The following is a 27,710-nucleotide window of genomic DNA, read 5'->3' on the forward strand; positions in this document are numbered from 1 at the left end:
TGAACACTCCCACCATAAAAAAGCCCATGAATAATGTATTGTCCATTAAAAAAAGATGTGGAGGTCAACATCTTTTTTTTTTTAAAGATATCCGTGTTCATTTGTTTAAAACAATATTTCAAACAAATGAACACAGATATTTAAGTTGAAATGACACACAATATTAATAATTGTTGATGTAATTATTAACATGATTTAGTCCGCACAACTCATCAAAGTAAAAAGCTTTACTTAAACCAATAAATTCGCACATTGTCCAAGATAACTATGAGACTTGTAAATAATGCATTATGTCAATGTCACCTGTCTTTTCCTCAGCAACAGGATTTGCAGGTGGATAGTATAACCAATTGTACCCACAGCGTGTCTGGTTGCATGGCCATATCTTTGTGACAGACTTAGTGAGAGCTGGAAATGTGAACCCAGAACGAAACAAACACAGTTAATTCCTAATGTAGCTCACCTTAACTCACCTGACCATTGCACTTATATTGAACAAACCTAATTAGGAATGAAAGCTGTCTGGAAAATTATGCCATTTATTCACCCTTATATGATTTTAAAAACACAAACATTATGTCTTCTATGTGCGCTATTGTGATTGTTTTGTATGACATAGACCAACATGGGTTATGTGTCTATGAAAACCTTGAAATCTTATTTTTAAAGGCATTACAGAACAAAATTAACGTTAATGTAATAAACATGCATCAATAACTCCCTTTACCATACAAATACAGGCCATAATGCCATAAATAAGCACAACATGAGCTTTAATTCCTCTATTTTCTCTTTACACGAACCTTTTAAATAGGAAGATCACATGAAAACGATAGCATAACGAGAGAGCACTTCTAACCCTCAACCAGAGACAATGGCTGCTTAAAAAATGAATAAGAAAAAAGATCTCATGCACCAAAGACTTTTCTCATCCTCAAATAAAATATCATTACAGTTCTCCATCTATACACTGACCTCCTCTTCAACTGTGAACAAAAGAACTTAAGCAACAAGATCTAAAAACAGAACAAGTGTTGTGTCATGTCATTTGCTGTAACTGAAACTGTGTGGACAATCGACTGGAAAGAGCTCCGTTTATGCAAGAGATCTTTCACCGAGTATCCAGCTGCGAATAATGGCAGAAACATTTGGAAGGATCTTTTATGTCATTAGTATTAGCATCTTAAAGAAAGTCTTTCTTGTTGATGAGATAAATAGTTTTATCCATAATCTGAATAAACCGTCTAACATTAGTAGGCCTGTAAAACCTTCGCAACAAAAATGATTTAAGACAAGTGTAAAGTGACGTGGACGGCCTGTCAAAACGGCTGTCTCGTAATAATATGATCCACACAAGTCATCTTGAACTAAACGTATCCCTTAAGATCACTTTGACAGTACCGGGATCTTTTTAAGATTTAAATGGTGCTCTATAGAACGTGTCCTGACCATACATACACACACTAAACTCACACTGGCCTGTGTGACCACCCAAATATATAATCACTGTGTCTGAACAATTGCAGCTATAGTCTTTATGGTGGCATTTACAACAGTGTTTGCAACAACGGAAACATCTCTGGCCACTCTCTGAATGGGAGGAATGTTGGGTCCTTCCAAGGTATCCAGAATACCTGCAGACACAAGCAAAAGACTGTCCATTAATTTCCAATAAAAAGAAAAACGACTCGCTGCTAAACTGAAAGATCTAAAAAACCTATTGCACGTTTACTGGACCGTGTTTCAGACACGTGAACATTTTCAAACTGGCCTCATTTTACAGCTGATGGTCTGAGGATAGAAAGGACTGAAAACACACTAGTGTTCAATGTGTCTAAAATTAGATTCAAGTTAGGAAACTCAATTACTAAAGGTCACAATAATGCCAAGAAGATATTCTCATGTACCTGCTCTTCCATTATATTTTTGCTCTAAGGGATTAGCACACTTAATATAACTTAACTTATTCCATTCATTTAGTTAATTGAATTTCGTCTAGCAGAGGTACAGACAAAGTAGCCTTGGGTATTTATGTCACTTCTCTGCTTCTGGACAGATAATTACGGTACTATAATTATTGATTAAATATCATTCTTTATATTGGTGGCAGTACAGCACGTTCTCCTCATATCTCACCTTCAACCATCTTATGGTAAGCAAAGTGCAAGTAGAGCAGAAAGAGCATGTGCAGAGCAGCCAGGGTGCCACACAAGATGAGCCGAGGAGTCTGACCAACGGTACGGGAGATCAGCACAGCCACCTGAGAGAAAGACACATTACCATGATACTGAGATTATACAGATACGTGACAGTATTTGACTATTTTAATAAATAAAAACATTAAAGGTAAATTTGGCCTTTATTTACCATGCGGAGTGTAGAGAGCCCTCCAATAGCCAGCCAAAGAAGGTAGAAGAGCGAGTGGAAGTGGACGTTGTAGGTGATGAAAAGGACCACACAGTGGCCAAAGAGACCATAACCCTGAAAACATAATATAATAATGAGGCACTCCTCAACTAAAAGCTCAAATTTAGTCGTTCATTCATCTTCACATTGTTAAAACCTTAACAAAGGGGAATGACAGAGTGTTAAAGTAACAAATCTCAGTGTTTTTGGTGTTTACGATGCAAGTGGACAGTTTCTCTTTCTTTCAGAATTGAGGTGAACTCAGACCCCTCGTTCTTTACAACACAAGACCACAACAATGCTCTATGCAGCATTGGATTATGGGTATTTCTCCGTCATACACTCTGATCAGGGTACTTACTAGCAAAGACAACATCTGCAGCATAGTAATCTGAGCATTGCAAATGTACGCAATGAAGTAGATGAAGGAGGAGACTCCCAACCAGTATCCAAAACAGGTTCCAATGGCAGTGCCCATCAGGGTGCCCTCTCTCTGTTTCAAGAAATAAAGAAACACACACGTCTGATGAGCAGAAATATGGTTCACACTCAACATTAACATAAGGGATGACATTTTGTTGACAGACAAATCTGTGGAATGTTAGAATGTGTTTGGCTTACGATGACAGTGTCTGATGTCTTCATGCCATGAAGCAGAATGGCCACCATTGTGAACACCAGCATCAGTGGTCCATACAGTTCTCCAGCAACTTTCTGAATTTAGATGGAGCAAAAAGTTATGTTGCTTTATGAAGCTACATAATATCATAACATTAATCAAAACAAAACGCGTATCATAAAACCCTGCAAGCATGTGGCCTCTTAAAGAAGAGCACCTCTACATAAATGTGACAATCTTTCAGTTGATCAGCTCTGACAAGCAGCCTCACCTGTGGAAAGTTGATCACTCGGACGGGTATCAAAGATTCAATCAACCTGTGGATGAACCATGTCTAAGAATCAGTGGTAATGTTTTGGCCAATTTTGTGAAAACATTGCTAAAAACACGTGCACCTCACCGGCTTCTGACTTGAATAGGCTCCACATCAAAGTACGGTCTGAGGATGTCAATATTACCATACAGGTTGAAAGCTTTCGAGGCCTGACGCTTCCCTGCCTGCCATACCTGTGTGGATAAAACAGATACACAGATTATCAGTGAAATGCTCCTTTTAGGCACATACATTCTATCTCTGGACGACATGTGTCCCTCTTTCCATCTCACCTCATCAGCAACCTGTCTGCCCAACTGTCCCTTCAAGCCCTTCATGCCGAGGAACTCTCCATCTTCTCCAGTGTCCTCCTCCGTAGCTTCTGCCTCGGCTGCCACCGCCTCCTCCTCCTTCATGGACTGATGCATCTCCCCCATATCCTCAAAGCTGGATCCAGAGGTGTCGTCCATATTCTCCATGTCTATCACTGCAGAGTTACTGCCCTGGGGTTAAAGTTCAACAAGTCCTGGTTTAAAGTAGCTCAGACAAACGTTTTGATAATTGAGGATGGGTTACATCATCACATTTTTTTAAATAAACTGAAGCGCCACGTGAAATCGAATGAGGTCATTATTCAGTACTATAACCATAGTATTACCTATTGTTGAGTACCTGTAAGCTACCTATGCACCAGGTTAGGCCAACCAAAAGCTCATTAAGGAGAACAATATACGTATTTCAGATGTTATGCTCATATCAATGATACAATTAAGGACTAGTTTAGTTAAATTACCTGGATAATGTTGTCATCAAATCCACCCCATGGTTCCGTATTCGTGTTTTTACTTCCTTGAGGTTCCGACATTGTTTAGCGTTAACGGGAACAAACCGCGCAGAGACGTTAGCTTTGAGACTATCAATGAAAATGATACAACCTAAACCTGTATTGTTGTGCTCATTGTCCTTTGATGTAAACACTCGATTTTTGCGATTTTTTTAGGATTGTTTTGCCAGCTGTACAACGCTAGCACAGGATTTGACATGTGACTACATATTCTGACGCAAGTTCCGCTAAACTTCCGTGTTTTTGAAAAAAAAATCACACAATATTTTAATAATATTTTATTTGCCACAATAAGTATTAAAACAAGTTTATTATATTTATTAGGTATCCATGTATAACAGTACAATAAACATTGTTTTAAAATGTTAAAATCAACATGGGGCACACATTTTAAAATAAAAGTCATGTGATTAAAATATTTAACACAAAAAACTTTCACCTCACGTCTTTTAACAATAAAACTAGTTAATTTCATTTTAAATAATATCAATAACATTCTTATAAACAGAACATAATCATCAGCAACAACAACAAAGCATACAACATGTAAACAGTGTTAAATCCATCTGTTTGTACTGGTGTCTGGTCACCACAGGCTTTTTTATTCTCAGTTACATCATATCTTTTCCCCTCACATGGTTTCACGTAACAGTTTTTTGTTATTACAAATGAATATAATATAATATGATATGACACGCCTTTATGATTAAAACATTTTCTATTTGGCACAATATTTTTAGCATGAATTATTATTTGAACACATACAATGATGGGATAAAACCTCAGATTTCTAAATGTTTCATAACTGGGTAAAATTAAAATATATAAAATATAGGGAAATGGTTGCCCAATGAAGCAGTTTGTGCCTACTGTTAGCTACGTAGATGCTAGGAATGATCAATCTCTTTCATAATCCAAGTTAACTATGTTCTATATTTATTACACCACAAATGTTCAAATAATGCATATTGTCACATTATGTTGTCCTGTACCGTTGCCCAATGCGAAATGTTTGTTTTATTGTGCATAATTAAACAAATTGTTTGGGGGTATTTTAGTACATTTTTATGTAAGCCAAGGGCTTGTAGTCGTTTTGATTATTTATTCGCCACTAGACGGTAGCACCATTTCAGTCAAGACAACATAGAGAACGAGGAGACAGACAGTATCGCGAGAACGTGACGTCACATGACGCGCTGGCTCATCTGGCTCTTTGACATTAGCCTTGCGGGTATTTTACCGCTTGAGGGGATTAAACACATCTCCTCAAGGATATAATTTATTAATTCCTTTTACTTGTATGTTAATTGACGTAAAAGTTACTACAGCAGGAGTGCAGGTATGTACATATCCGTACTTTGTAATGATACGTGTTTTTGGAGCTATAACATCACTGCTAACTAATGTAGCGACGGGGCGTTGGAATGTGAATCTGGGTCAGAGGTGCACGAGCCCTGTGTCTTTATAATCAGACTTTCTTCATTGGTGTTGTTGTTGTATGTTGAGAACCATAAAGTCGAGTTTTAAGTATAAAGAACGTTTTCATGTAATTCTTTCAATTAGAAAGATTTTTTTACGAATTGAAATGTAGGGTAGTGATGGGTTTGTTGCAGTGTGTTATAAAGGGGGCTACAGACTTGCGACATTTAGGAGATGTTTTCAGTGTCCGTTTCACGTGTACAGTTTTTGTTTAGTTGTACTTTTTACAAACTGTATAATTAATGAACCATGTTTCATGAACTAATTAATGAATTAATGAACCATACAAATTTTGCACGCAATGTAAGATTTGCGTAATCGCTCTATCAAGCTTTGGAAAGTATTATTGCATAAACGGCCTTGTAAAGTGATTAAATAATTACGTCATAAAGTTGTACATCAATAATATCTATAGAGATTTCGTTTTGGAAACTTGCATTTTTAGTACTAACAACATAAGAAATATATAGTACATATATATATATATGTGTGTGTGTGTGTTTTACTTTCAGATAGGAATTTTATGGCATGCTGACATAAAAATGACAGCTACTTTTGTTACTTTTGAGTGACCCATTTTTTGAGACCGCGCGGACGTGACGCGTACAACAGCGCATGCGCGAGAAAAGTGCACTAGTCCACTAGGGGCAAAACACACACATAAAGTGTGCAGTGTGCCTGTCGAAAAAGAAATATTACAAAACCAACACGCTGAAACAAAGAACAGTAAGCTTAGTTAGAAGCATATCCTTCTCCATACGGTTTTGGTTGTTGTTCTTGTTGTCTTGCTGTTTGCTCGGATTGTTTGCAATGGCAAATAGACTTCCTCTATCATTAATTTGCAGTGGGTCTGTGAATGACGCGACTCAGCGCTGCCCTCTGACGGTCTGGTTGAGCACACATACTCATTTGTACTGCGCATGTGTCAAACTCGGACGTCCTCGCTTAAAGAGTATAATATGAGATCATGAAAATGACATTTCATGTAGGGCTGTCACGATTATTAAATAATCGTCTCATCGCGATTGTTTGACCTCATCGCGATGGTTTCAGATCATCGCAATTATTGCACATCTCTATAGAAGACACTAGGGGGAGCTGTAGTGCATCTGCATATTGCATATTTTAGTTAATATATTGTTACTAAAGCATGGTAATACTTGTAAAATGTACCAACACAACACAATCACTTAAAAAAAAAACTAAAACATATACAAATTACCTGCAGTACAATTTAATATTATTTAAGCAAATCTTAGTATGAAAACCAGTCTACCAAAATTTCATTAACACACAAGTAAAATTTTATTGTAGTCTTGCAAGTGAGAAAAAAAACAGACTAGAAGATTTTCTATGACTGATAGTATTTTAATGGTGGCTTCAATTCACACCTGATCAATTGACTTAATTTACAAGTATTTGGTGGTTGTATTATTGACAGGTAAAAGCCTAAACCTTAAATATATGATGACCCAATTTTTTCCGATGTATTTCCAAGAAAAAAACATAGTCTTGTATTCAGAACAATATGGTTGTTTCAATCGCTGAATAAAAAATGTATGAGAATTAAATGTCAAAGCTCAAAAACAGACAATTCATCGTCATAATCGTCAAAGCCCTAAAACAGACAATTAATCGTCACAATCGCAATGATTTATTAGGCAATTAATCGTCAATCAAATTTCATAATCGTGACAGCCCTAATTTCATGCAGTGTGTAATGTTGCCGTGTTTGAAAGTAAGCAGTCTGCCAAGTTGTAAATCCAAAGGTGAATGAATAACAAAGTTATTGGTTTGGAAAAAAGGGAGTCGAAAAAGGGAGTCGAAAAAAGTGAATCACGCAAACAAGTCGTCCCTAGTCCGATTCGCGAACCACCACGGATTTACGTCACTGCATATAGTCCCCACCTACGTTTAGCTAGGACTGCCCACGAAAACTTCACTCTTCTCCTCCAAACACTGTAGCTCGTGAGCCTCATTCACGGTAGACCAGTCACAGCAGACTAGACCATCTGACCAATCACATCAGACTAGGCTAGCGGAAAGAAGGGGATTAGACAGATGAATCGTGGAACGAGTCATTTGAGAGTCAGTCAAGAAGTAAGGTAAGAATAATTACCTATTATTACAAAATAATAGTGTTTTTACACCTTCTATGTACATAAACTTGTTGTTGGACACTCCATAAACCAAAGTAGGACCTTAAAAATCCCTAGTTATGTACTCTTTAATCCGTGATGAGTTTGCTCAAGAAGCTGAGCGGATGCGTTTGTGCGCGAGACGTACACGGATGCGGAAAGTCAAGAGTACCCGCTGCTTTAAGCACATCAATGCGGATGTATTAAGCGCATCATTTCTGCGCCCGGGATGCGCACAGTACGTGTAAATTATAGAATGAATGAAACGCGTCATCCAGCTCCCAGAATGCGCTGGTAGAATGCGGGTGTTTTTACTTTGAAAAAAAAGATTGCACTAAATTATAAAGCAAATATCATTATGTTCAGTCAACTTTCATAATACGTTATAGTTTTGTTCATTACAATAAAATACATGCAATTCTACACTGATCAGGAAAAAGCAGGACTAGTATCGTATCGGTATCGGGCGATACTTACAATTCAGGTTTTGGAATCGGATCGTAAAGGAAAAACTGGTATCGGCCCAGTGCCCACCCCTAATATGGAATTGCCCCGGTCCTTATCTTGATTTGAACTGGCAATTATGCAATGCTATGACAAATGCTATGATTTGTGTTGGCCTACCTACTTGAGTTTAGTGTCATTTTGTGAGATGACGTAAATTGTACAACAATAAATAATAAACTAAGATTAGCTGTTTTACATTTTACACATGGCTTTTTGACATTGACATCCTTTACACACTTGAGCTTGATGCCAGTGATAGCAGAAGTTATTTTAAAGACGTTCACAAACAAAATCAGTTTCAATTCGTTATTCCTCATTTTTGCTGCTTTGTAAAGTACAAAAGTTACCATCAAGGCAGAGTGCTCAGTGCCCGTAAGCTATCTGTGTCTTTTTTTAGGTCATTGAGTCTACTCCAATCAGCTGAGTCGTACGTTGCGCGTCCCCTCACACTGGCCCCATTGCCGGTGTACGTGCGGAATGAGTCGGCGCCGCAGCCTGTAGATATCTGTGGGCAGAAGTGCCTGCGTGTATGATGACGTAGAGGGGGTCGTGGAAAGAGGACTGCTCTGAGAAATCGTGAGAACAACAAGACTTTCATTTTTTGACAGTAAACGAAACGACACATTTGGATTATAACTCGACCGCTATTGTATATCGCTTGATGGACAAGACGAGGTAGGAACAGAACGTGCTTTGTTAGAATTAAAGGAAACGGAAGTGATCGCTGCCGGTGTCTTTGCTTTATGTCTGTGAAATGGCTTTGTGTTTGGAAAAACATCTTAAAAACCTATTTTAATGGCGTCATTTTTGACATTAAATGTTTGTTTTGTTATTGTTACCCTCTGAAAGGTAAAATAAATTAACCTGAGCTTATTTTGGTATTATATTTAAACGTGTCTTTACGTAAACTGATGGCTTTGATGTTCTAGTACTTTAGACCATAGTCATTATTTATTATTTCTAATGCCCTAAAAACATAGTTTTGGACCATTGCGTTTTTCATGCAAGCCATGCAATGTAATGTACTTCAGATAATACTATTACATTAATATTTGTGTGAAAGGGGGCTTTGTTAAATGAATCTGCTGTAATTGCTCTAGTTTGTGATGTATGGTTGAGGTCAGGATAGAAAGCTCTAGAGCTGTGGACAGACTGCCGTTGTGTTCTGTGTACCTGAATGCTGTAAGATACTGTTAAAAAATACTTGTTTTAGGTATTTTAGATGGCATTATGTAAACCTTAACGTTGCATCTAAATGAAGGTTATCAAATAAAGATCCAAGTCATGATGTTCTCTTCACTAAGACAAGTTCTGTTGAAGGGTGGCTCCAGGAATCATAGTTTCTTGCCCTTCAGATGCTGTCAGCTGTATATTATATTACACTTCACGTGTTGTTCTAACTTTGGTGGGAATGTCACATTAGTAACACTGGGATATGTGAAACCTGTGAGTCAGAAAAACACTGCAGGTTTACATATGACAGCAACCCTTTGTTTATGTCAAACTGACACTTGACAAATATTGCCATTGTGTGCAGTTAAGCACTATTTATTAAACAGTTACTTGATAATGAAATATTAAAGCTTACTTTATTAATCAGCAGTGTATCTTATACACCTAATCTAGTGATTAGGTGTTTTAGCGCGACTGGAATAACAGAAATAAATCCTGGATCTAGATGCTGAAGATGTTTTATTAAAGACCGAATGCCATATTTGACTTTTTACGGTGTTGTTTTAAACCAGTGGTTCTCAGACTGGGTGCTATGGGGGCCCCAAGATGGATCTGGGGGGGGCGCAGATTTTGTGGCATTTTATGAAATATATAAATTTATCATAGATTTTATGCAGTCAAACATCAGAAAAATAAGTTGATGTTGCAGCATTGTATAACTGAAGTTTAAGATTATAAGTCTTTATTCGGGGGGCACAAAGCGATGCACCCTGCACAAAAGGGGGCTTTACAACAAAAAAGTTTGAGAACCACTGGTTTAAACAGTGCCTTGAGAATAGTGACAATGGGACTATGTCAGCTGATGTGTTTTTGTTTGTACGCAGCATGTCACAAGCAGGGCAGAGAGAGAAAACTTTCCTCCGGCAGTGTATTCAGGCCCGCGCCCAGTTAGAAGAGGCCATTGCCGGGGTCATGAAAGCTGAAGTTCAGCTGAAGAGCAACTCCAGAGAGGTGAGTCATAAGAGCTGTGTGGACATTAATATCTCGAACTAACAATAGGTCAGTTATTTTTATGTCACTTTTGCGTAATTCAAAGCTCAGTGCCGGTTTTAAACATTACTTCTAGTGGGTGTGGGTTTAGCACTAGTTCATGAGTGCACTATGTGAGATTATGTGCTTGATTATTTCACAAACATAAATCCATTTTACATAAACACGTTTTGGTGACACAATTCATAATTGTTACCTAAACTGAGGTCATCTATGAAGAGATGGAGGATTGTTGTACCACAGCTCAACATGTTTGCCCTGAAGAGGTGTTCACAATTGAACTATTGTTTTTTAAATAGCTTCTAAGCTAAAAATAGGTATTTACACTAATTTAGATAATCTGTATTGTGAAACCCAATTGGAAGTCCCCATAATCTCTTACAACACCTGTATTTTTCTCTGACTTTGGTAAATAGAGACTTTGTTTCCATCAGATCATTGCAGGCATTGTTAAAGAGGTAGGGACTTGTTAACCACCGCTGGTGTTTTAAAAGCTTCCGAGTGTCTTCTCATAAAAGCCCGACCCGCCAACTCGAATCGCACCTGCTAGAAGGCATGCGTGTTACTAAATAGTAAGCAAAATTGACAGCTGTGTCTGGTTGTTTTCAGGTGAAGTCTCAGCTGCACAGCTGCATCAGTAGACATCTGGAGATCCTGCGCTCTCGTGAGGTCTGGCTGCTGGAGCAGGTTGATCTGGTGGAGCAGCTCAAAGGAGAAGCTTTGCAACAACAGCTACAGCAGCTTCACTTGGTAAGTGTACTTTGTTTGTAGCCCTGCCTTTATGTAGTTCTTATTTCTGAGAAGTGAAACCTACATCTTCGCTGCAGTGCGGTGTTACGGTTGAATTTGCTTAATGCTTGTTTTTCTCTCTCTCCCTTCATGGTTTTAAATAGCTCAAGGGCCAGTTTGACATCCTCATTCATCAAATGGAAAGTTCAAAGAGTAACAGTCCTGCCACCCAGCTCACCAACTGCCTGGAAAAGTAAGAACCAGCTCAACTTTTCTAAATGAAAGATTTGCGTTGAATACTTCCTTCAGCTTGCCAAACTACTGTTTGTGGAAACGTTTTTTTTCTATGGAGATTCAGGGATAATTTACAGACGTGAATGTAAATGATGGTTTGGGATAGGCGGAGGAGATTAACTAGAGAGCTTCTGTCTCGTCTCTCCAGGCTTTCTTCTCTGAATCTGACTCCTGATGATACCCCAGAGATGAGCTTCCAAGCAGATGTCTGCGACTTGCGCAAGGCTATCACATCCTTTGGGACCATTTCCACACAGGTTTGTGAGAGCTAGTGCATATTTGGACATTTAAGACTTGGTTGATGTACATTGATGGATATACAGTACATTTCAAGAGTGACATGTTTTTAAAGAATGACTGATGTGATTTAGACTGACAGGAACACAGTGTTGCTGTGCAGTGTGTATTTAAATTGTGAAAATACGGTGTCCTCATACCTTTGGTATAAATAGACTGTCTAGGCTACTCAGTTCATGCATTCATAGCTCTTCCCCTACTTTAGCAGGAGATGTCACAGGCCACCAACTCTTTTGAGAGATCATGTTTTCTCCAGGACTGCCCAGTTTCTGTTAAGAGACAGGTTCGTTTTTAATATTTTAACTTAATTGTGATTTTTTTTCATTGTATCAGAATAGTTATTGGTATTAAAATAGCTACTTCCGTTTACTCAGAAATTAGATGCTGAATGGGCCACACCTTTGGCTGAGTGGTTGTTAGGGAACCGCCCGGTAACCAGTCCTCCTGTAGGACACCAGTTTAGCAAGAACCCCCAGGATTGGCTGCTTGCTTCTGAGGACTCTAAGGTATTTTGTTTATTCTTGAGGACATGATGGAAATGTTGCTAAAAGCAAACCTTGAATGTTTATTATAGCTACAAGTGGACCTGTTCGTAATGTGGAGTTGGTTTTTAATATGGATTACAGTGCTTATTTCTTACATTTAGCATTGGTTTATTTTCTCAATACAGGAGGATCAAAAGGTACCCTCCTTTGACTTCCAGAAAGCTTGGGGTCAGCTCCAAGACCTAGAGTCATGGCTCGTGAAGGAGAAATCACCCGTTCGTGAGCGAACCTGCAGCGGCAGCTCCACCTTCTCCATTGAGATGATCGAGGAAAGCGACTTAAATCTGGATGATGTTGAAGAGGAGGTCCAGCAGGAAAAGGGTGCAGAGGAAGAACCCCTTGACAAATGGCTCGTCACCCCGAGTAAACAACATAAGACCAGCCAAGTCTCCGATGATGAACAGCGCTTCAAACAGATCATCAAACCCTTCTACGAAAGCTTTTCCACCTCCGATTGGCTCCAGAAGTCCGACTGCGGCTCGTGCCGGTCCACGCGCGTCGCTGCTGTAGAAATCGAGAACCTTGGGAATCTCAAGTGCCTAAAGACTCCTCCTCCAACCGCTACCTCCACCCCGACCACCAACCCAGAGTCGGTGGAGATGTGGCTTCAGAAGACCATCCCTCTTGAGACCCACTGCAAAGCCAACGAGACCTGTGCCAGCTATGCTCAATGTGTGTGCGATGACAGCTGTGGAAAAGAGGCCCTGAGCGCTTGGCTCCTCAAGAAAGAAGGCCGAGATAAGAACGGCGTACCTGTCAATAAGAACACCACAAACAAAGCTTCCTGTCACCAGCAGGAGCAGGAACAGAAGGTTCAGGCCATCCTTGAGGCCTGGCTACATCCAAGCAACAGTGCCAAGACTCCTGTCCTGCCCGACCTGTCAGCCTGGATGACCCCGCACATCAAAGACCCAGAGAGCTCCCCCATGAAGCCTTTGCATAGTGATAATTGGCTTTTGCCAGCAAAGAAGATACCAAGCAAGCCAGAGAGTGAGAATGTGAAAGAGCGAGACGGCGAAGAGGACAAATGGCTTCTACGCAAGCGGGTGAATGCACAGGTGAGGCTTTGATGTCTCTGACATATTTGTATGTTTTAATATTGTATAATACATACACATTATCTAGTAAAAGATAAATATTTCCTTTCTATGCCACATCATGGTATACAGTAATATGTTCCCAAATGTCAGAGTAATGTATATAGGCGGATATCTAGAGATCATTAAATGATTATATTTCATTGTATTGAAATAGTTGTTGTTCTTACAGTGTATAACCCTCATTTTATTAATTTTAGAAAAGTCAGATGACAAAATGTTGATTCATTATTTTTCCTGTTTGCAGGAAAGACTTGGTCTGCCCATAGTATGTGATCTATTTTCCTGTATGAAGCTTGGTGGGGACAGAGAGAAGTGGCTACATCAAGCATCCACACAGGTGAAAAGTAATATTATATTATGAAACACACCAAACCTCACAAATTGTAAATTGTCAGAATAATAATCATTGAAACCATTTTCTCTTTTTTTCCAGATATGAACACACCATTGCTTTTTTTTCCGTTTCCTGTTTAATGGCTGATTGTTGCACAATATTTGACTCCTTATGCATCTCATCTCTCTGATTTGTTCTTTCTGGAGACTGATAGAAAGTGATGTGAGCCAGAGGTCTTGTCTAATACAAGGAGGATTTTATGCTGGGAATTTTCTGTCATTTTGCTTGTTATTGGCAGAATACAGTCAATTCAGGTGATGCTGTGGTGACCAATGTGTTATTGCAATTCGCTAGTGTGATATAAAAATCGTAAGAAATGGACCAGATTGGGACATACAAAACAGAATTATTCTTTTTTTCCCAATGGGGCATTTTGGGAGGGGCTTGGAAAGTAACAAAATAAATCTATATTTTAATCACGCACAGTTATAACAGCTTTTGTATTCATGTTTTAAAACTCACCACCTGCACATACGGAGGAAGATGTACTCTACAGCATTGAGTGCTTTCCTCATCCATAACACCTCTGAAAATATGAATTTTTATGTATAGTTTCTTTGTTGGTTTTCCGATGCAGTTGATTTTACGCTTTTAGGGGTGGTTTCCCAGACAGGGATTATTTTAAACCAGGACTAGGTCCAAGTTAAATTAGGAGTTTTCTACAAACATGTCTTACAAAAAACATTACTTGTGTGCATTTTGAGAAAACAAAGTGGCACTGATGTGTTTTCTAGTCGGTGCAAGTTGTTTTCAGTCTGGACAGCTCTAAAATTTATTTTAGTCTAGGTCTAGTATTAATCCCTGTCCAGGAAACCGTCCCTTAAAGTTGATTCACCAATAGAAACCAGCTAAATATAGCGTAACATGCAGTTGTCAGTGGCACTGGTGTTTACAGGCCAAACGTGACTCAGTGCAGCAGATTTGTTTTGAAAGGAAAGTCTTTCTGCTAAATCTGCATTTGAAACCTCAATACTCTGATATTTTGTGCCTGACATTGAATGTGTAGCAATGCTTGTAATCAGTCCACCTTCACCGTTTGTGAGCAAGAACATTTCATCTTAGTTTGCCTATTTCTAATGCGTAATGGGCAGCGTGCCGTATTGTATGTTTGCTGTGTGGGTTTTCTGTGTTAGGCAGATATGTACCATATGTTCACCATATACCACTATAGTCCGTATTAAATTGCACCCGTTGCAAAATAACCAGTGATATAGCTTGGATGTGTCTCTGAACACTGTTCACATGTGAAGCGTTTCTGTGCACGGTAGGAGCAAAGGCTACTGGAAAATCTAAAGCTGTATTAAAGATTAACATGATGCTTCGTGCTGACAGAAAATTGCAAATCATCTATAATTTTGTCATTTCATGTACCAGGTTTTCACTTAGTAAAGGATTTGCTATAAAATGCACATTTAACAATTAAAAAATACTGAAATCATCTGCACAATATTTTAAATATTATTTTCTTTTAACCTGCTGGTTAATTCGGGACTGCAGCATTGATTACATGTATTCCTCATATAAATATTGTTTTCATGAGCTCTGTCTAATGCTATGATCTCTGTTAACAAACTCTTAATAAATAAAATATATTTCTTATTATATAACACGACTGTTTTATTTTCTGTTGCCAGTTTTTGCTGACAGGAAGAGGATGTTTGGTTAAAACAGAAGTTAAAACTACTTCAGGCATGAATCAAAATGTCCCCATGTTTTACTCACCCTCAAGGAATCCTGAGTGAATATGACTTTCTTCTTGAAGAATAATGTAGTCAGAGTTATAATACCACGGATCCCTTTACTTCCAAGCGGTAGAATGGGAGTGAATGGGGGGCAATTTTTTGAAGCTCCAAAAAGTGCATCCATCGAACAAAGAACTGCTCGACACGGCTCCGTGGTCTTAACAGAAATGTGATGATTTAACAAAAAGTATTGTTTGTACTGTATTCCAAAAGTCATAGAAATGTACATGTTGGTACTGTATTCATATGCAAAAATATGTTTGCCATTATTACGTTTACGTATATACCGCCATGTAATCATTCTAGGTCACACATCCTTTAATTTACACCCAAAATAGAAAACACAAAAATGTTATGATATCACAGGTTTATTTTCAGTTACATTAATTTGAAATACTTTCATTCAGTTTGGTAAATGTACATTCAATTGGTCTATCACACTACTTCTGGTTGCGTCATTAAGTTAAATGTGCACTGAAGGATAAAGACATGTTCATAAGTAGTATTTAATGTACTACTATACCTTTATAATATCACAACAAAGAATCTTACTAACACTCATTACTGTGTGCAACGAAAACATACAGTACATGCAAGAAGAGAAAAATCTGCATATTTATCTCCAGATGAATTTGATTTCCATCTAATCACATATTTACTGCAGTTGCAGTCTCTTGATGAGGTCCACGTTAATCAAGCCATTAAAAATAAATGCAAGCAAACGTGCCACTGATAGCTACCAAAGTTATTAAAAAAGTGAGTTTATCGCTATCGAAATAATTCAGTGCTTCTTCAGATTTCATACAAATGCAATCTTTAAAGGACAAATAACTGAATAATGTCCCTGCTTGGATCAAAATTGGGATTAACACTAAATCAAAAATGTTTTGTTGAATTTGTCACAGTCCTTCGACTTGTCTTGTGATGTTGGAATTGAATTGGCTCAAAAACTGGTTGACTAAAACCTTTGTTGTGTTTATTGTAACAGTGATCATGTGATGGGAACGTCTATGATACATTTTCATGCTGTTGTCAGATGCTTAAGGCAACAGACATTGCTCAATGAATTATTATTATTTTGTAATGTTGACAACCAAGGTTCTATTAATTCCAAATCGATATTTTTGTTGCAGCTTCATTTAATCAAATTTAAATTTAAATTAAAACCGACTAATTCTGAACGTTTTTAAATGTAACAATATTGCTCGTAATATGCAGTCTTGCTTAAGTTGTAACAAGTTACAACTTTACATATAATGTATTATTTGTTACATTGTATACAGGATTTAATGTGGGTTTCTCTAAATGCACTGCTTTACATTAAATATTCCTCCTAAACGGTATTGTTTCCTGCACTCTCTCAATGTAACAATCTATCTATGTAAAAATCTCTATACTGTATATATATATATAAAGTACATAATAGCAAAGGCAAAATCATCTATTGCATGGCATAATTTTAGGCAGCTGTTTTTTTTTAATAATATTTAAAAGAAAAAAAAAACAATGCAATCTGGTCTAAAACTAAAGGCTTGTATCAAAAGGCAAGTGAGCCAAAGAAAACTCTTTTGACCCAAAATGTGTCCAGTCATAGGCTCACAAATGTCAGCAGCATCACACAGATGCAGTTTCATTTCCCTCACCCTGATCGACAACATGGAGAAGAGCGATAGGGCTCAGAGAAGTCTCCACACCCACCACAAGTGAAGAATAGATAAGTAGTAAAATGATTGAATGAGTGCATGCGAGGCATGAAGAGCACCCATCACACCCCTCCTACTTAACCATAATGTCAAATAACATATCAATACATGTAGAAGGGGCTTTCTGTGTCAACTCTTTAAGTAATGATAATGTATGCTTTTTGAGGGTTGGGGAGTTTAAGGTTTATGAGTATTATCGTTATAGTCCACATGACATGTCTTATTTACAGTTACTATAAAACAAAAATGGCTCAAATATGCAAAACAACAAAGCAAAAAAAAAAAACAGTGAAAATGTAACCATGAATGATTTTATAGCACCATTAGGATTAATCCACACCAGCACATGTAGTAAAAATGTTTGGATATGGTCTACTCTGTACATCACATGACATTGAAATGTGAGATAAATTAAGTTATGAGTGACATGAGAGACTTTGGATACCGGGCGAGACGGCGAACTGCATTGATGGCAAAAATTCTTATCTGACTTTGAATCCTACCACCGCCTTCTCAGAAGCTGAACTGCGACATACTGTATTCTTCCCTGAACTTCTTTTCTAAGAACTCTGCAGAAAAGTATGATGGGAAATGCATTTGTGGTTTCATGTGCTAGCAGGAGTTTTCTTAAACACAAGGAAGCTAACAAGGAATCAGAATATTTTCTAAAACCCCAGTGATCTTTGTTTTCTGTATGAAAGAGGTTCATCGCCGTAGTAAAAAACACCTGCACTGTATTTCCTTATAAGAACTGTAACACCACAGACTTTCCCTACCTGCCCTTTAGGAGTTTAATTCTTTAAACATCTACTCTCAACACTACTTTGAATATATATTATACTTATATTTATTATATTAATAATGTCTGTTAATAAGACTAATGCGAATTTTTACTTTAAATGTTGCTTAATGTTTTTTTTTACTTGGTTAGTATTAATGTTCATTACATGTTTTGTAAAAGGTCCACCAGTTGCAATCATTAAACTCTTCTAAGCATTATGGGGCAGTTTCCCGGACAGGGATTAGTTTAAACCAGGACTAGGCCTTGGTTAAATTAGGATATTTAAATCGTTTTTAAAAACATATGTTACAAAAAAACATCACTGGTGGGCATCTTGAGACAAAACAATCCCACTGAAACCCCATTCCCACAGCCCGCTGATCCCATAAAATTGCCATAAAATTGCAATTCTGCAAAATTGCCTTCTGCAAACGCATCCCGGATTGATCCGAAAAGTGATTCCGGAAAGGGGAGCTAGTAACATTAATGGGATCAGTCCCCGAAAGTGCCCTGTGCGAACAAAAGGCAGAAACAATGCCGTAAAAGCCGTGTAGGCCTACTGATGACACGCATCTATAATAAATTGTAAATGATTTGGCTATGAAAACAAATATAGTTAAGCGAGTAATTTATGTTCGTTAGTTAATCGAAAACAAAAAAATACTATTCGTCTTTAGCTAAATCATGGATGAATGCAAGAGCCATAATCACCAAACATAAATTCAGATGCGAGAATAGAGTTGTCTGCTTCTAAACTCAGTTTAAACTCGAAAAGACTTTTAGCAAAACTATTAACACGAAAATACAAAGTATAAATGCCTGAACAATTTGCTTTTATTTATTTTCATATGACATTTCATATTTACAGTATCTTATATTTAGCGTAATCTCGTTGGGCTATTTACATGATCTCCTAGGCTATTTACTATAGCCTACCTTGCGTTCTTGTGCAAATTCCTGGACACATTTTCAGTGTTTTTTCCAGTATCTCTGTGTGAAAAGGGATTGATATATTTTAAGATATGTCAGTGCAAGTTGTTTTCGATTAAGACACCTCTAACATTTAAGTTAGTCTGGGACTAGGCTTAAGCCCTGTCCGGGAAACTGCCCCTAATATGAGTTCTATTAAACAAAACACATCATTTCACAACAAAATCTGATTTTTTGGGGATCTTGCTACTAAACTAAGTCTGAAAAATACATGATCTACCTGGAGATTTGGAGAGGATGCCAGTCATGGTTCCAGCAACAATCATGTTGAGGTCATCCTCTGCCCCTCTCGCCTTCTCTATGACAACCCCAAACACGCTGTAGAGCAGAGCTGAACACATATAATACTACAAATCATATTGAATAAATTACCTATTGTTTCAAATTAGTAAAATAACTGAGAATGATTTTGATGGGAGGAGTGGCACTCTCCTACAGAACCCAAAGTGTTTGCCCATGTGGCACCTTGGCGGGTCACCATGTTCAGGACTCTGAATTAGAGAGAGCACAGATTTAGAGTTAAACATATTTTTGCAATTTCCCTAAATCACAGTCAATGATGTTGGCTATTAACAAACAGGAAGTTGTTTGTACAGTTTTTGTATTCACACTTGACGTGTATTGACCAATAAAAGCAACAGATTTTTGTCCATCACACACTGATTGTCACCTGTTTTCTTTTAGGTTGGATCATTCATAAACAACTTTCCTTGACCTCTCGAACATTACGACATGCGACTACAGTGTGACAGGGCATCATTATCAAAACATGCCATAAATCAGTTGTGAGTTTTGCTTGTCAGACAGCAGGAGTGCAGCGGACTTTGGCCCAATATACTCAAACAATCAGCAAAGATCTGCATGTTACTGCAGCCTTGAGCACATGATGCTGCGGGTCACACAGGTGTGTACACACAGATGTTTCTGAGCCATTGATTTCAAACAGCCACCACATCCAATCTTAAAACTTACAGACCTAAACATAACATGACCAAACACAGACAAATGTACAAAATAATACCTTCTGGTTGAAAACGTCTATACCTAGAATATCCCTGGACATTTATATTTAGTAATAAGCACTTGTTTTACATATTATGCTTAACGTTATTGATCAAACAATTCAATCTGACCAGATAACAGCTGCAAAATCAAACACTGACTGAAGTGGACCGGAATCTTGAAAGGTCAGGAAGATTTCTGTCTGTATCAGCAGTTTTGAAATAAGCTTATGTTTTTTAAAGAGTTTTTCCTACAAGCCAGGAGATCATGTAAATCCATTACATTACTATTAACTGGCCTAGAAAAGGTTTTTAATGGCTTAAAATGAGAATAATATAAGCAGACGCAATTAATACAAGTGAGAAAACTATCTTAGTAACTGAGTACTTTCTACATAAGTAACTGAACTACATATTGAGGTTGGAATAAAATACTTCATTCGTTTTATTATTTGATTTTATTCATTATTTTATTATGTGAAAGAGTAGCTTGGTTAGCAGACTGCTGGGTGATCAAGTATTCCAGAAAGCAGTGTAATGAAATTACATATATTTGCTAGCCTACGGTGGTTTCTAGATATCCCATAATGATTTTTTGATTTCCCCACACTCATTTGATTTAAGTTCAAATGACAGCTAAAGCATTTGCTTTATTATATTGGGGGAAATGAGTTTCTTTTAAAGGAAATTTGAACGTGTCTAATTTTAATGGAACATGGTTTACCACAACAAACCAAACAAACACGACATCACAACTTGGTTTGGTGTGTCTACCTATTCATGAGAATGTTTTGTCACTGACATGGGATGTGTCTATTGTGTGTTGCCTGACCTCAGCTTTCCAGGAAACATACTTCCGCTGTTTCTATAAAATGTCATTGTTAACACTGTGGTGAACACTGCCCTCTGCTGGTTATATGCTTTATAAACCGTGTGGTCATGATGTCATAAAAGATGAAATAAATAATGACATTGAAAAGTACTTATATAAGCATATTAACACTAGTCAGCATGTTTACCTTGTTCAAGAATCAATCCGATTGGACTATTCATGTAGACACTTAGTGTAAATGTGACTGCATCCCTAACTCCATATGTGTGCATGTGCATGTGAGAAACAGTTTTTTCCTTCATTTTATGACATGTGTTATCTAGTGTTGTGTTAAAGTATAATTTGTGACCATTGTATGTGCATTGTGCAGTGCTTACTGAACATTGCGAGGTTTGGACCAAGCCATGCTTCTAGTGCCAGACAAGCCCATTCGAAGGCCATTTACAGCTCCAAACACAGCACCTTTATGCCAAAATAAAACCATTGCAGACAGACTGACAGCACAATATGCCATTTGTAACATATTCACAACTTATTGTCTATTGTGGTAAACAACAGGCTGTCAAATACTAAGAATTTATTTCAGTTTGTAGTTGCAATTGTCATGCCTATAATTTAATCCGTAATGAGAGAATGTGTTTTCAACAGCAGAACCTTTGGACATTATTGCATGTATTCTCTATTTTGTTCTGTTCAGTTAATAAAGTATTTATATTTCAGATAGAGATTTTTTATTGAATTTATCCCATGTTAACGATTCTAGAAATGAACGAACATTTCCTCCAGTTTTCCGTAAAGTAAACGGTTAAACTACCCTTTCAAAACACCTCTCATCCTGTAAAACATGATCAACATGATTATAATTGACAAAGAAACAGCTTCGTGGTGAGAATAAACCGACATTAAATCATGCTCGCGAAGCTTTTATCGAATGAGAACCGCGACAGCTTTTGCGATTACCAACGATTTATGGCCGGATGCAAAAGCATATGGATAGTGATGCCCGCGTTCATTAATGATACCACAGGTCGATCCCTATGTTCTATGTACACGGCAACGAGCTACGGCTGAAAAAAATAGCTGTTCGATTTTATGCAGTGCTGCGCAGACATATCGGCCTATGACATCAAAGTACCGCGAGAGCGAGTCGAAAGTTCTGCTTTCAGGTCGTTCTCGCGGTAGTTTTCGTCATAGGCCAATCAGTCTGCGCAGTGCCGCATTAGGCCAAACACATCGAAACTGACAGTCGTGACGACACCGGCTATGATCTGACAGAGGTGCGGCGGAGCGAGAAGCGATTTCCAAGGATCAAACAGCAGATTATATTCTTGGTAATTACTTTATACTTTATATTTATAACCGATTTAACGGATTTCAAAGCGACTGCAGTGTGGACGCCTTTGGTAAATCAACAAATGAAGTGCAGTGGTGGGGAGAGGAAGATGATAGTGTGACCGCTTGGCGCTCAGTTTGCTGTTCTGTGGAATTTAAATGCATTTGAGATCATGCGGCCATACCGACCATATGTCACTGTCCGAGTCCTCCCTCACCATCACAATAACAAGACTTTTGACTCATTAGATCATGTTCTGCCTGGAGGGTGTTTTAGTGTTGCTTCACGTGCAACATCCATTGGCTCACAATTAGGAGATTTGCAGGTTTATTGGACTGTCTCTCTTGTATTATCCATAGATTGTAATGGTTAATGATTATGTTATATCCTCCGATCAGCCGTAAGTGCGAGTTTTCACGTCACTTGGCAGTAAAACCAAAAGTGTTAGTATGCATATCTATCTGGGCTATAGATTGTGGTACATACATCTGTTGTCTTTGTTTGTGCTATTGAATGCATGTGCAGTTTAATGAAGGTTGAGACTGAATCGAAGCCATAATATAACTGTTATGTGTACAGTCAGGTTAGGTCGAACGCCCACTCCTTGCAAGGTCAGATTGATTTACAAGCAATTCTTTTCTACATTTTAGTTTCAAAACCTCAAACCTGACGTGGAGATGTTTACCACGAGAGACATTAAATGCGTATAAAGGACACATTTCAGTACGACGCGCTCGGATGGAGCCCCCTTCAATCCTTACCCACAATGCACCGTGTACCATGCACAGTTGTGCTTCCTGTTTACCACTGTAACGCTTTTGTTTACCACTGTGACGCTTTTGTTTAGTTGTTTTCCCTTCGTTGTCGATGATTTGGGCAAATTGTTTTGGTTCTCGTTCTTATACCTCAGAGGGGGTGAGTTTATAAATAGACAAGGCTGACTGACGTTAACGCGCGAAATATGTGGAGATGTGGGAGTCATCGCGGCATCCTGCAGACGAGGAAATACCTCGCGCGAATCTACTTTCATTTTACACCTCGATCGACATATTGTCGCGTTCCGATGGATTTGACAGATTACGCGCGATAAACATTCTCTGAACGTCCGAATGATTCTGTAGAATGTCAGAATGAATCTTCAGAGTCGTCTCTAAATGTAATGATTCTTTGAAACGTTCTCTTAGAATGATTCTTCAGATCGTTTCAATATGTCAGAATTCTTTAAATGTCATCAAGATTGTTTGTAATGTTCTCTGAATAAAAAAGAGTCTTTGTGATGTTCACCTCATACAATCACGATTCTTTGCAATGTCAGAATGACTCTTCAGAACCTTCTCTAAATATGGGTACTGTTTGGAAATTTCTATTCATTTTAGAAAGATGGATTAGATTTTCCCGTAAATGTGAGCGTTGTATCATTGTCATAAAGATTGTTTTTAACAGTCTATAAATACAAGAATGATTCTTCTAAATGTTCTGTATTCTTTTGATTCTTTAAGATCACTCACTAAATTTAAGAAAGATTCGTAAGAACATTCTTTAAAAACGTTTTATGATGAATAAAAACAAAGAACTGGCAAATTAATCAGGCCGGTGTTTTTCCATTATATACGATAATGGTACATAAAAAGCAAGTTGTTTATTTTATCGCTGGTACTGTTGAGTCTCACTTTTATTTTTGTTTCCTACCAGGATTTGAGGTGTAAATTAAGTCTGGGATAGTCAACGCTCCCCAGTGAGATTCCAACCAGAAGGGCCGTGAAGATCAGGCCTAATGGAAGACATAGAGACCGAGCTGACCTGCTCCGAGCAGGATGTTTTAGGAGCAGACTTCATCACAGTGGAACTTGACACCCAACCCATCGAATACGTGGTGAAGTGGGCCGAGCAGGGCTCCAAATTCACTATATCCTGTGTGAAAAAAGATTTGGAAGATGGTGCCTGCTTCACTTCCGATCAGATGGTCAAACTGGATCCGGAAGAGACGTTCTTCGTCCCTTACGAGTCCGTGTTCCCGGAATGCGACGACGGAGATCCAGATTTGATCGCGACGCACGTGGAAGAGGTGGTGAGCGAGCCGGACTTGGATGACGGCACGGAGCCGGGGATTAGTGAGCCGTGCCACGACGAGCAGGTTTCTGATACATGCTGGCTGAAGGAGGCGTCTCGGTCCAGAACCTATAACTGCCACATCTGCGGAAAAACCTACAGCCATTCGTCCAGTCTCGCACGCCATCTGCACGTACACTCGGATAGGACGTCCCTGTCCTCCTCTAAAGAGTTCGGCAAGTTAGGAGACAGCAAAAAGTCTCTCCAGTGCAACATGTGCGGGGTGAGGTGCAACGGTAAGCGGCTTTTGGCGATACACAAGAAATGCCACAAAACCAAGAGACTGCACACGTGCAACATATGCGGCAAGACATTCAATCACAGCTCTAGTTTGTCACGGCATAGGCTGATCCATAAAAAAGGCCTGGATAAAACCGTCAGGCCGCTGTACCCGGACCCACCCCCAACTCCTATCATGGCCCAACACACTTTCTCATCCAGGCACGGCACCAACAGAAGATCGAGCCCCTCAGGACAAAGACAGAAGCAGTACCAGTGCCCGCAGTGCGACAGGGTCTTCAGCCACTCCGCCGGCCTTTCCAAGCACCAGGTGGCACACGTGCGACAGCTGCTCAGCACGTACGCGCAGGGCAAAGATGAGCTCAACAAATCCTCGGACCTGAAGATCCGCCTGAAGCTGTGCTCTCGCGACAAGCCCAACTACTACACCCTGTGCAAGAAGAACAAGCGCAAAAAGGGCGGCAAGAAGAGGCTGTGCCTGCCGAATGAGGAGCGACCGTACTCCTGCTGCATGTGCGAGAAGCGCTTCAGCCACACCACCAGCCTTTCCCGCCACGAGCACATGCACGCCAACGAAAAGCGCTACACTTGCAACGTCTGCAAGAAGACCTTCATCCGGCTGTCCAACCTGAAGCAGCACCAGCAAACGCACGCTTCGGGGAAGCTCTACCAGTGCCCGCAGTGCGGGAAGACTTTCGTTCACTCCTCCAGCTTCTCCAGGCATAAGAAGGTACACATGGGGATCAAGCTGTCCCCGAAACATTGCGAAGAGGAACTGGTCATTGATGAGTCGGCCCCGCTGGATTTTGAGTCCGAGTGAGACAGACAGAGGCGTGGAACTCTCGCACAGCAGACTCAGGGCTTCTGGACCTTTCTTGACATTTGGTGATGGTGCTCAAGGGCGAGCTGATGAGGAAAATCGTTATTGATGTGTGTTTGATGGTTTTGCTTGACCCCTTTTTGCGAAGAATCTCGGTGTGGTGTGTTCTCAAGAGTTCGATCTAATATTCTTGTAATATTTCAAGCGTTCTGGCTAGAGGGTGGAGTGATCGCCTTGGTTAATGTAAAAGATGTGTTTGTTTGTTTTTTTTACATTCCCTTTTTTGTTCCATTCACTTTAATGGCCGGGTTATTATTTGCCAGCCAGTCTGTGTTATTTATTTCTCTGTTTGTGGGTATTCACGAAGAATCAGCTGACGTCGGCAATACACATGTTATTTATTTTCTGTGCGTGCACTGACCTGTGACAAAAAGGACTTATTTGGGGGGGTGGCTGATCAAAGGTGAGAGCGTGGGTAGTCAAGGACAAAGATAAGGTTGAATTGATCATTGATAGTGGAGTAATAGTACATTTTTATATGCAATTTACTTGCCCCGCGTTCCATTAAGTGTGCAATCTGAATCAGTTATTTCCCAATATTTAGTGACTTATTATCTTAGACCAACAGATGCTTTTTTCACCTTAAAACACCGTTCCAATAGTTGTTTGAGTGCAGTTTGATCACCTAAAAGTTGAAGCGTTTTGGGGCGATTTGATCATTTATGGTTTGTCTGGAACTGATGGATACCATTGTGTGATTCGGGACACATTGTTCCCGGTACTGATCATTTGTCAAAATATGAAATTCATATCCATGAAGTTTATTTATGATGATACAGTGGATGCTTGTAAGACATTAAATGTGTACAGATTTAAAATACTGTACATTTCGGTGTGCACTTGACGAACACGAGGACATACTCACAAAATGTGTGCTTTTTACTTCTGTATATGTGTAAAAAGATGCCGTTGCAAAAAAAAAGAAGTTCTATCTGAATTATTTTTCTGTATAATTCTAAGTTATGGAATAGCCAAAGGATTTCATATTTTAACAAGCATTGCACTATTGTATTTATAGACAAAAGCACTACATGTTTGGTGAATTGGAACGGTAGTCCTCAACACTGGACAAAACCTCGAAACTTGGAAATATCTTCCACGCATTCTGAAAAATTGATCAAGTGCCCTCAGCTGCTTAGTGTAAGACCAAAGCTTTTCAATGCACACATGCACCACTTCAGTTCATTAAACAGCATTCAGTCAGTCTTTTGTTCAGTGTTCATACAGGCCTGGACCTTTGCTTACCATTTACTGTCTGAATTGAAATTGAATTGCAATTACTAACCTATTTACGGTGTTTATGAGACTTTGGAGTGAAGTTGCACAAGTGAAGCAGAGATTACACTCCAGGTTACATCCAGAATGATGTTTGTTATTAAAAAGGAAAAGCGACATTGTATTAGAAATGTTTCCTTTGTTCTTGAAGTGTAAAAGTATGTTCCCCGATTTTATGGATCTTTCATTCCCATTGTTCTCTATATTCTTTGCTGTGATAAAAAAGGATTCCTCTCCTATCCACACTCCTTGTATTTAGTTTGTCATTTAACGTTGTTTTTGGTTGCTGTAGCTGTTTCAATGCAGCAGACCTTTTTTTCACTAGATATGTATGTTTTAGTGTTGTGTTTGCCATTAGATTACAGCTTATTTGTGTTGTATTTTTGTAATAAATCATTGATTTGAGAATCATTGGTGTACTGGATACTGGAATATTTGGTCAGTCTCTCCATTGATCAGCCCAAACATTCAATCTTTTGTCATTAAGATCCAGATGTAATTGGTGTATATAGTGTCTCATCTGTGTCACTAAGATATTCATTGTCCCACGTGCTCATCCCATTGTCATAAATGATTATCTGAATGTTAGAAAAACACTGGCAGTGCTTTTTCTGTTTCACATGTAGTTCTGAAATCAGCCAAAAGATGGCAGCGCACGACCTTTATATGGGAAAGCATTTACTCACCTTCGAGTTGTTCTAAATCTGTATCCATTTCTTTGTTCTGATGATCACAGAGAAAGATATTTGCAAGAATGCTTGTAACCAAACAGTTCTTGGACCCCATTGACTACCATAGTAGGAAAAATTACTTTATCATTTTTTGTTCCGTTAAACCCAAAAGAAGATATTTTGAAGAATGTAGGACAGAAAACAGTTCTGGGGAACTTTTGACATTGTCATTTTTCTTACTATGGTAGGAAGTCCAAGAACTGTT

General features: G+C 38.7%; 4 protein-coding genes across 9 annotated transcripts; 2 read left to right on the forward strand and 2 right to left on the reverse strand.

Annotated features, from left to right (window-relative positions):
- Positions 1-212: 212 nt before the first annotated feature.
- On the reverse strand, positions 213-4,389 carry yipf3 (Yip1 domain family, member 3). 2 transcript variants are annotated; one of them, XM_057342653.1, is made up of 9 exons: positions 4,132-4,389; positions 3,632-3,841; positions 3,426-3,532; positions 3,297-3,342; positions 3,028-3,120; positions 2,768-2,899; positions 2,368-2,481; positions 2,137-2,260; positions 213-1,634 (listed from the first exon to the last, which is right to left on the reverse strand). In XM_057342653.1, the coding sequence occupies exons 1-9, from the start codon at positions 4,201-4,203 to the stop codon at positions 1,504-1,506; spliced, it is 1,029 nt and encodes a 342-aa protein (XP_057198636.1). In that variant the 5' UTR covers positions 4,204-4,389; the 3' UTR covers positions 213-1,503. The 2 variants fall into 2 exon arrangements, with proteins under 2 accessions (XP_057198636.1, XP_057198635.1); XM_057342652.1 differs by having other exon boundaries at positions 3,426-3,841.
- Positions 4,390-5,366: 977 nt separating this feature from the next.
- On the forward strand, positions 5,367-15,480 carry ncoa4 (nuclear receptor coactivator 4). 3 transcript variants are annotated; one of them, XM_057342632.1, is made up of 11 exons: positions 5,367-5,521; positions 8,704-8,981; positions 10,364-10,490; positions 11,139-11,279; positions 11,423-11,511; positions 11,701-11,809; positions 12,058-12,132; positions 12,224-12,355; positions 12,520-13,452; positions 13,739-13,831; positions 13,928-15,480. In XM_057342632.1, exons 2-11 carry the CDS (start codon positions 8,968-8,970, stop codon positions 13,931-13,933), a joined length of 1,719 nt encoding a protein of 572 aa, XP_057198615.1. In that variant the 5' UTR covers positions 5,367-5,521; positions 8,704-8,967; the 3' UTR covers positions 13,934-15,480. The 3 variants fall into 3 exon arrangements, with proteins under 3 accessions (XP_057198615.1, XP_057198614.1, XP_057198616.1); XM_057342631.1 differs by having other exon boundaries at positions 5,368-5,521; positions 12,055-12,132; XM_057342633.1 differs by lacking the exon at positions 8,704-8,981 and having other exon boundaries at positions 5,368-5,521; positions 12,055-12,132.
- Positions 15,481-17,846: 2,366 nt separating this feature from the next.
- timm23b (translocase of inner mitochondrial membrane 23 homolog b (yeast)) lies at positions 17,847-21,421 on the reverse strand. Its single transcript, XM_057342226.1, has 4 exons — positions 21,315-21,421; positions 19,541-19,595; positions 19,325-19,451; positions 17,847-17,902 (listed from the first exon to the last, which is right to left on the reverse strand). Exons 1-4 carry the CDS (start codon positions 21,419-21,421, stop codon positions 17,847-17,849), a joined length of 345 nt encoding a protein of 114 aa, XP_057198209.1.
- A 755-nt stretch (positions 21,422-22,176) lies between these two features.
- On the forward strand, positions 22,177-27,185 carry LOC130559034 (zinc finger protein 135). Of its 3 annotated transcripts, none has more exons than XM_057341880.1 (2): positions 22,177-22,268; positions 23,963-27,185. In XM_057341880.1, exon 2 carries the CDS (start codon positions 24,045-24,047, stop codon positions 25,437-25,439), a length of 1,395 nt encoding a protein of 464 aa, XP_057197863.1. In that variant the 5' UTR covers positions 22,177-22,268; positions 23,963-24,044; the 3' UTR covers positions 25,440-27,185. The 3 variants fall into 3 exon arrangements, with proteins under 3 accessions (XP_057197863.1, XP_057197864.1, XP_057197866.1); XM_057341881.1 differs by lacking the exon at positions 22,177-22,268 and adding an exon at positions 23,047-23,185; XM_057341883.1 differs by lacking the exon at positions 22,177-22,268 and adding an exon at positions 23,192-23,426.
- Positions 27,186-27,710: the final 525 nt, after the last annotated feature.

The sequence above is a fragment of the Triplophysa rosa genome, linkage group LG9 (genome assembly GCF_024868665.1).
Source record: "Triplophysa rosa linkage group LG9, Trosa_1v2, whole genome shotgun sequence".
In the NCBI taxonomy this organism is placed as follows: domain Eukaryota; kingdom Metazoa; phylum Chordata; class Actinopteri; order Cypriniformes; family Nemacheilidae; genus Triplophysa; species Triplophysa rosa.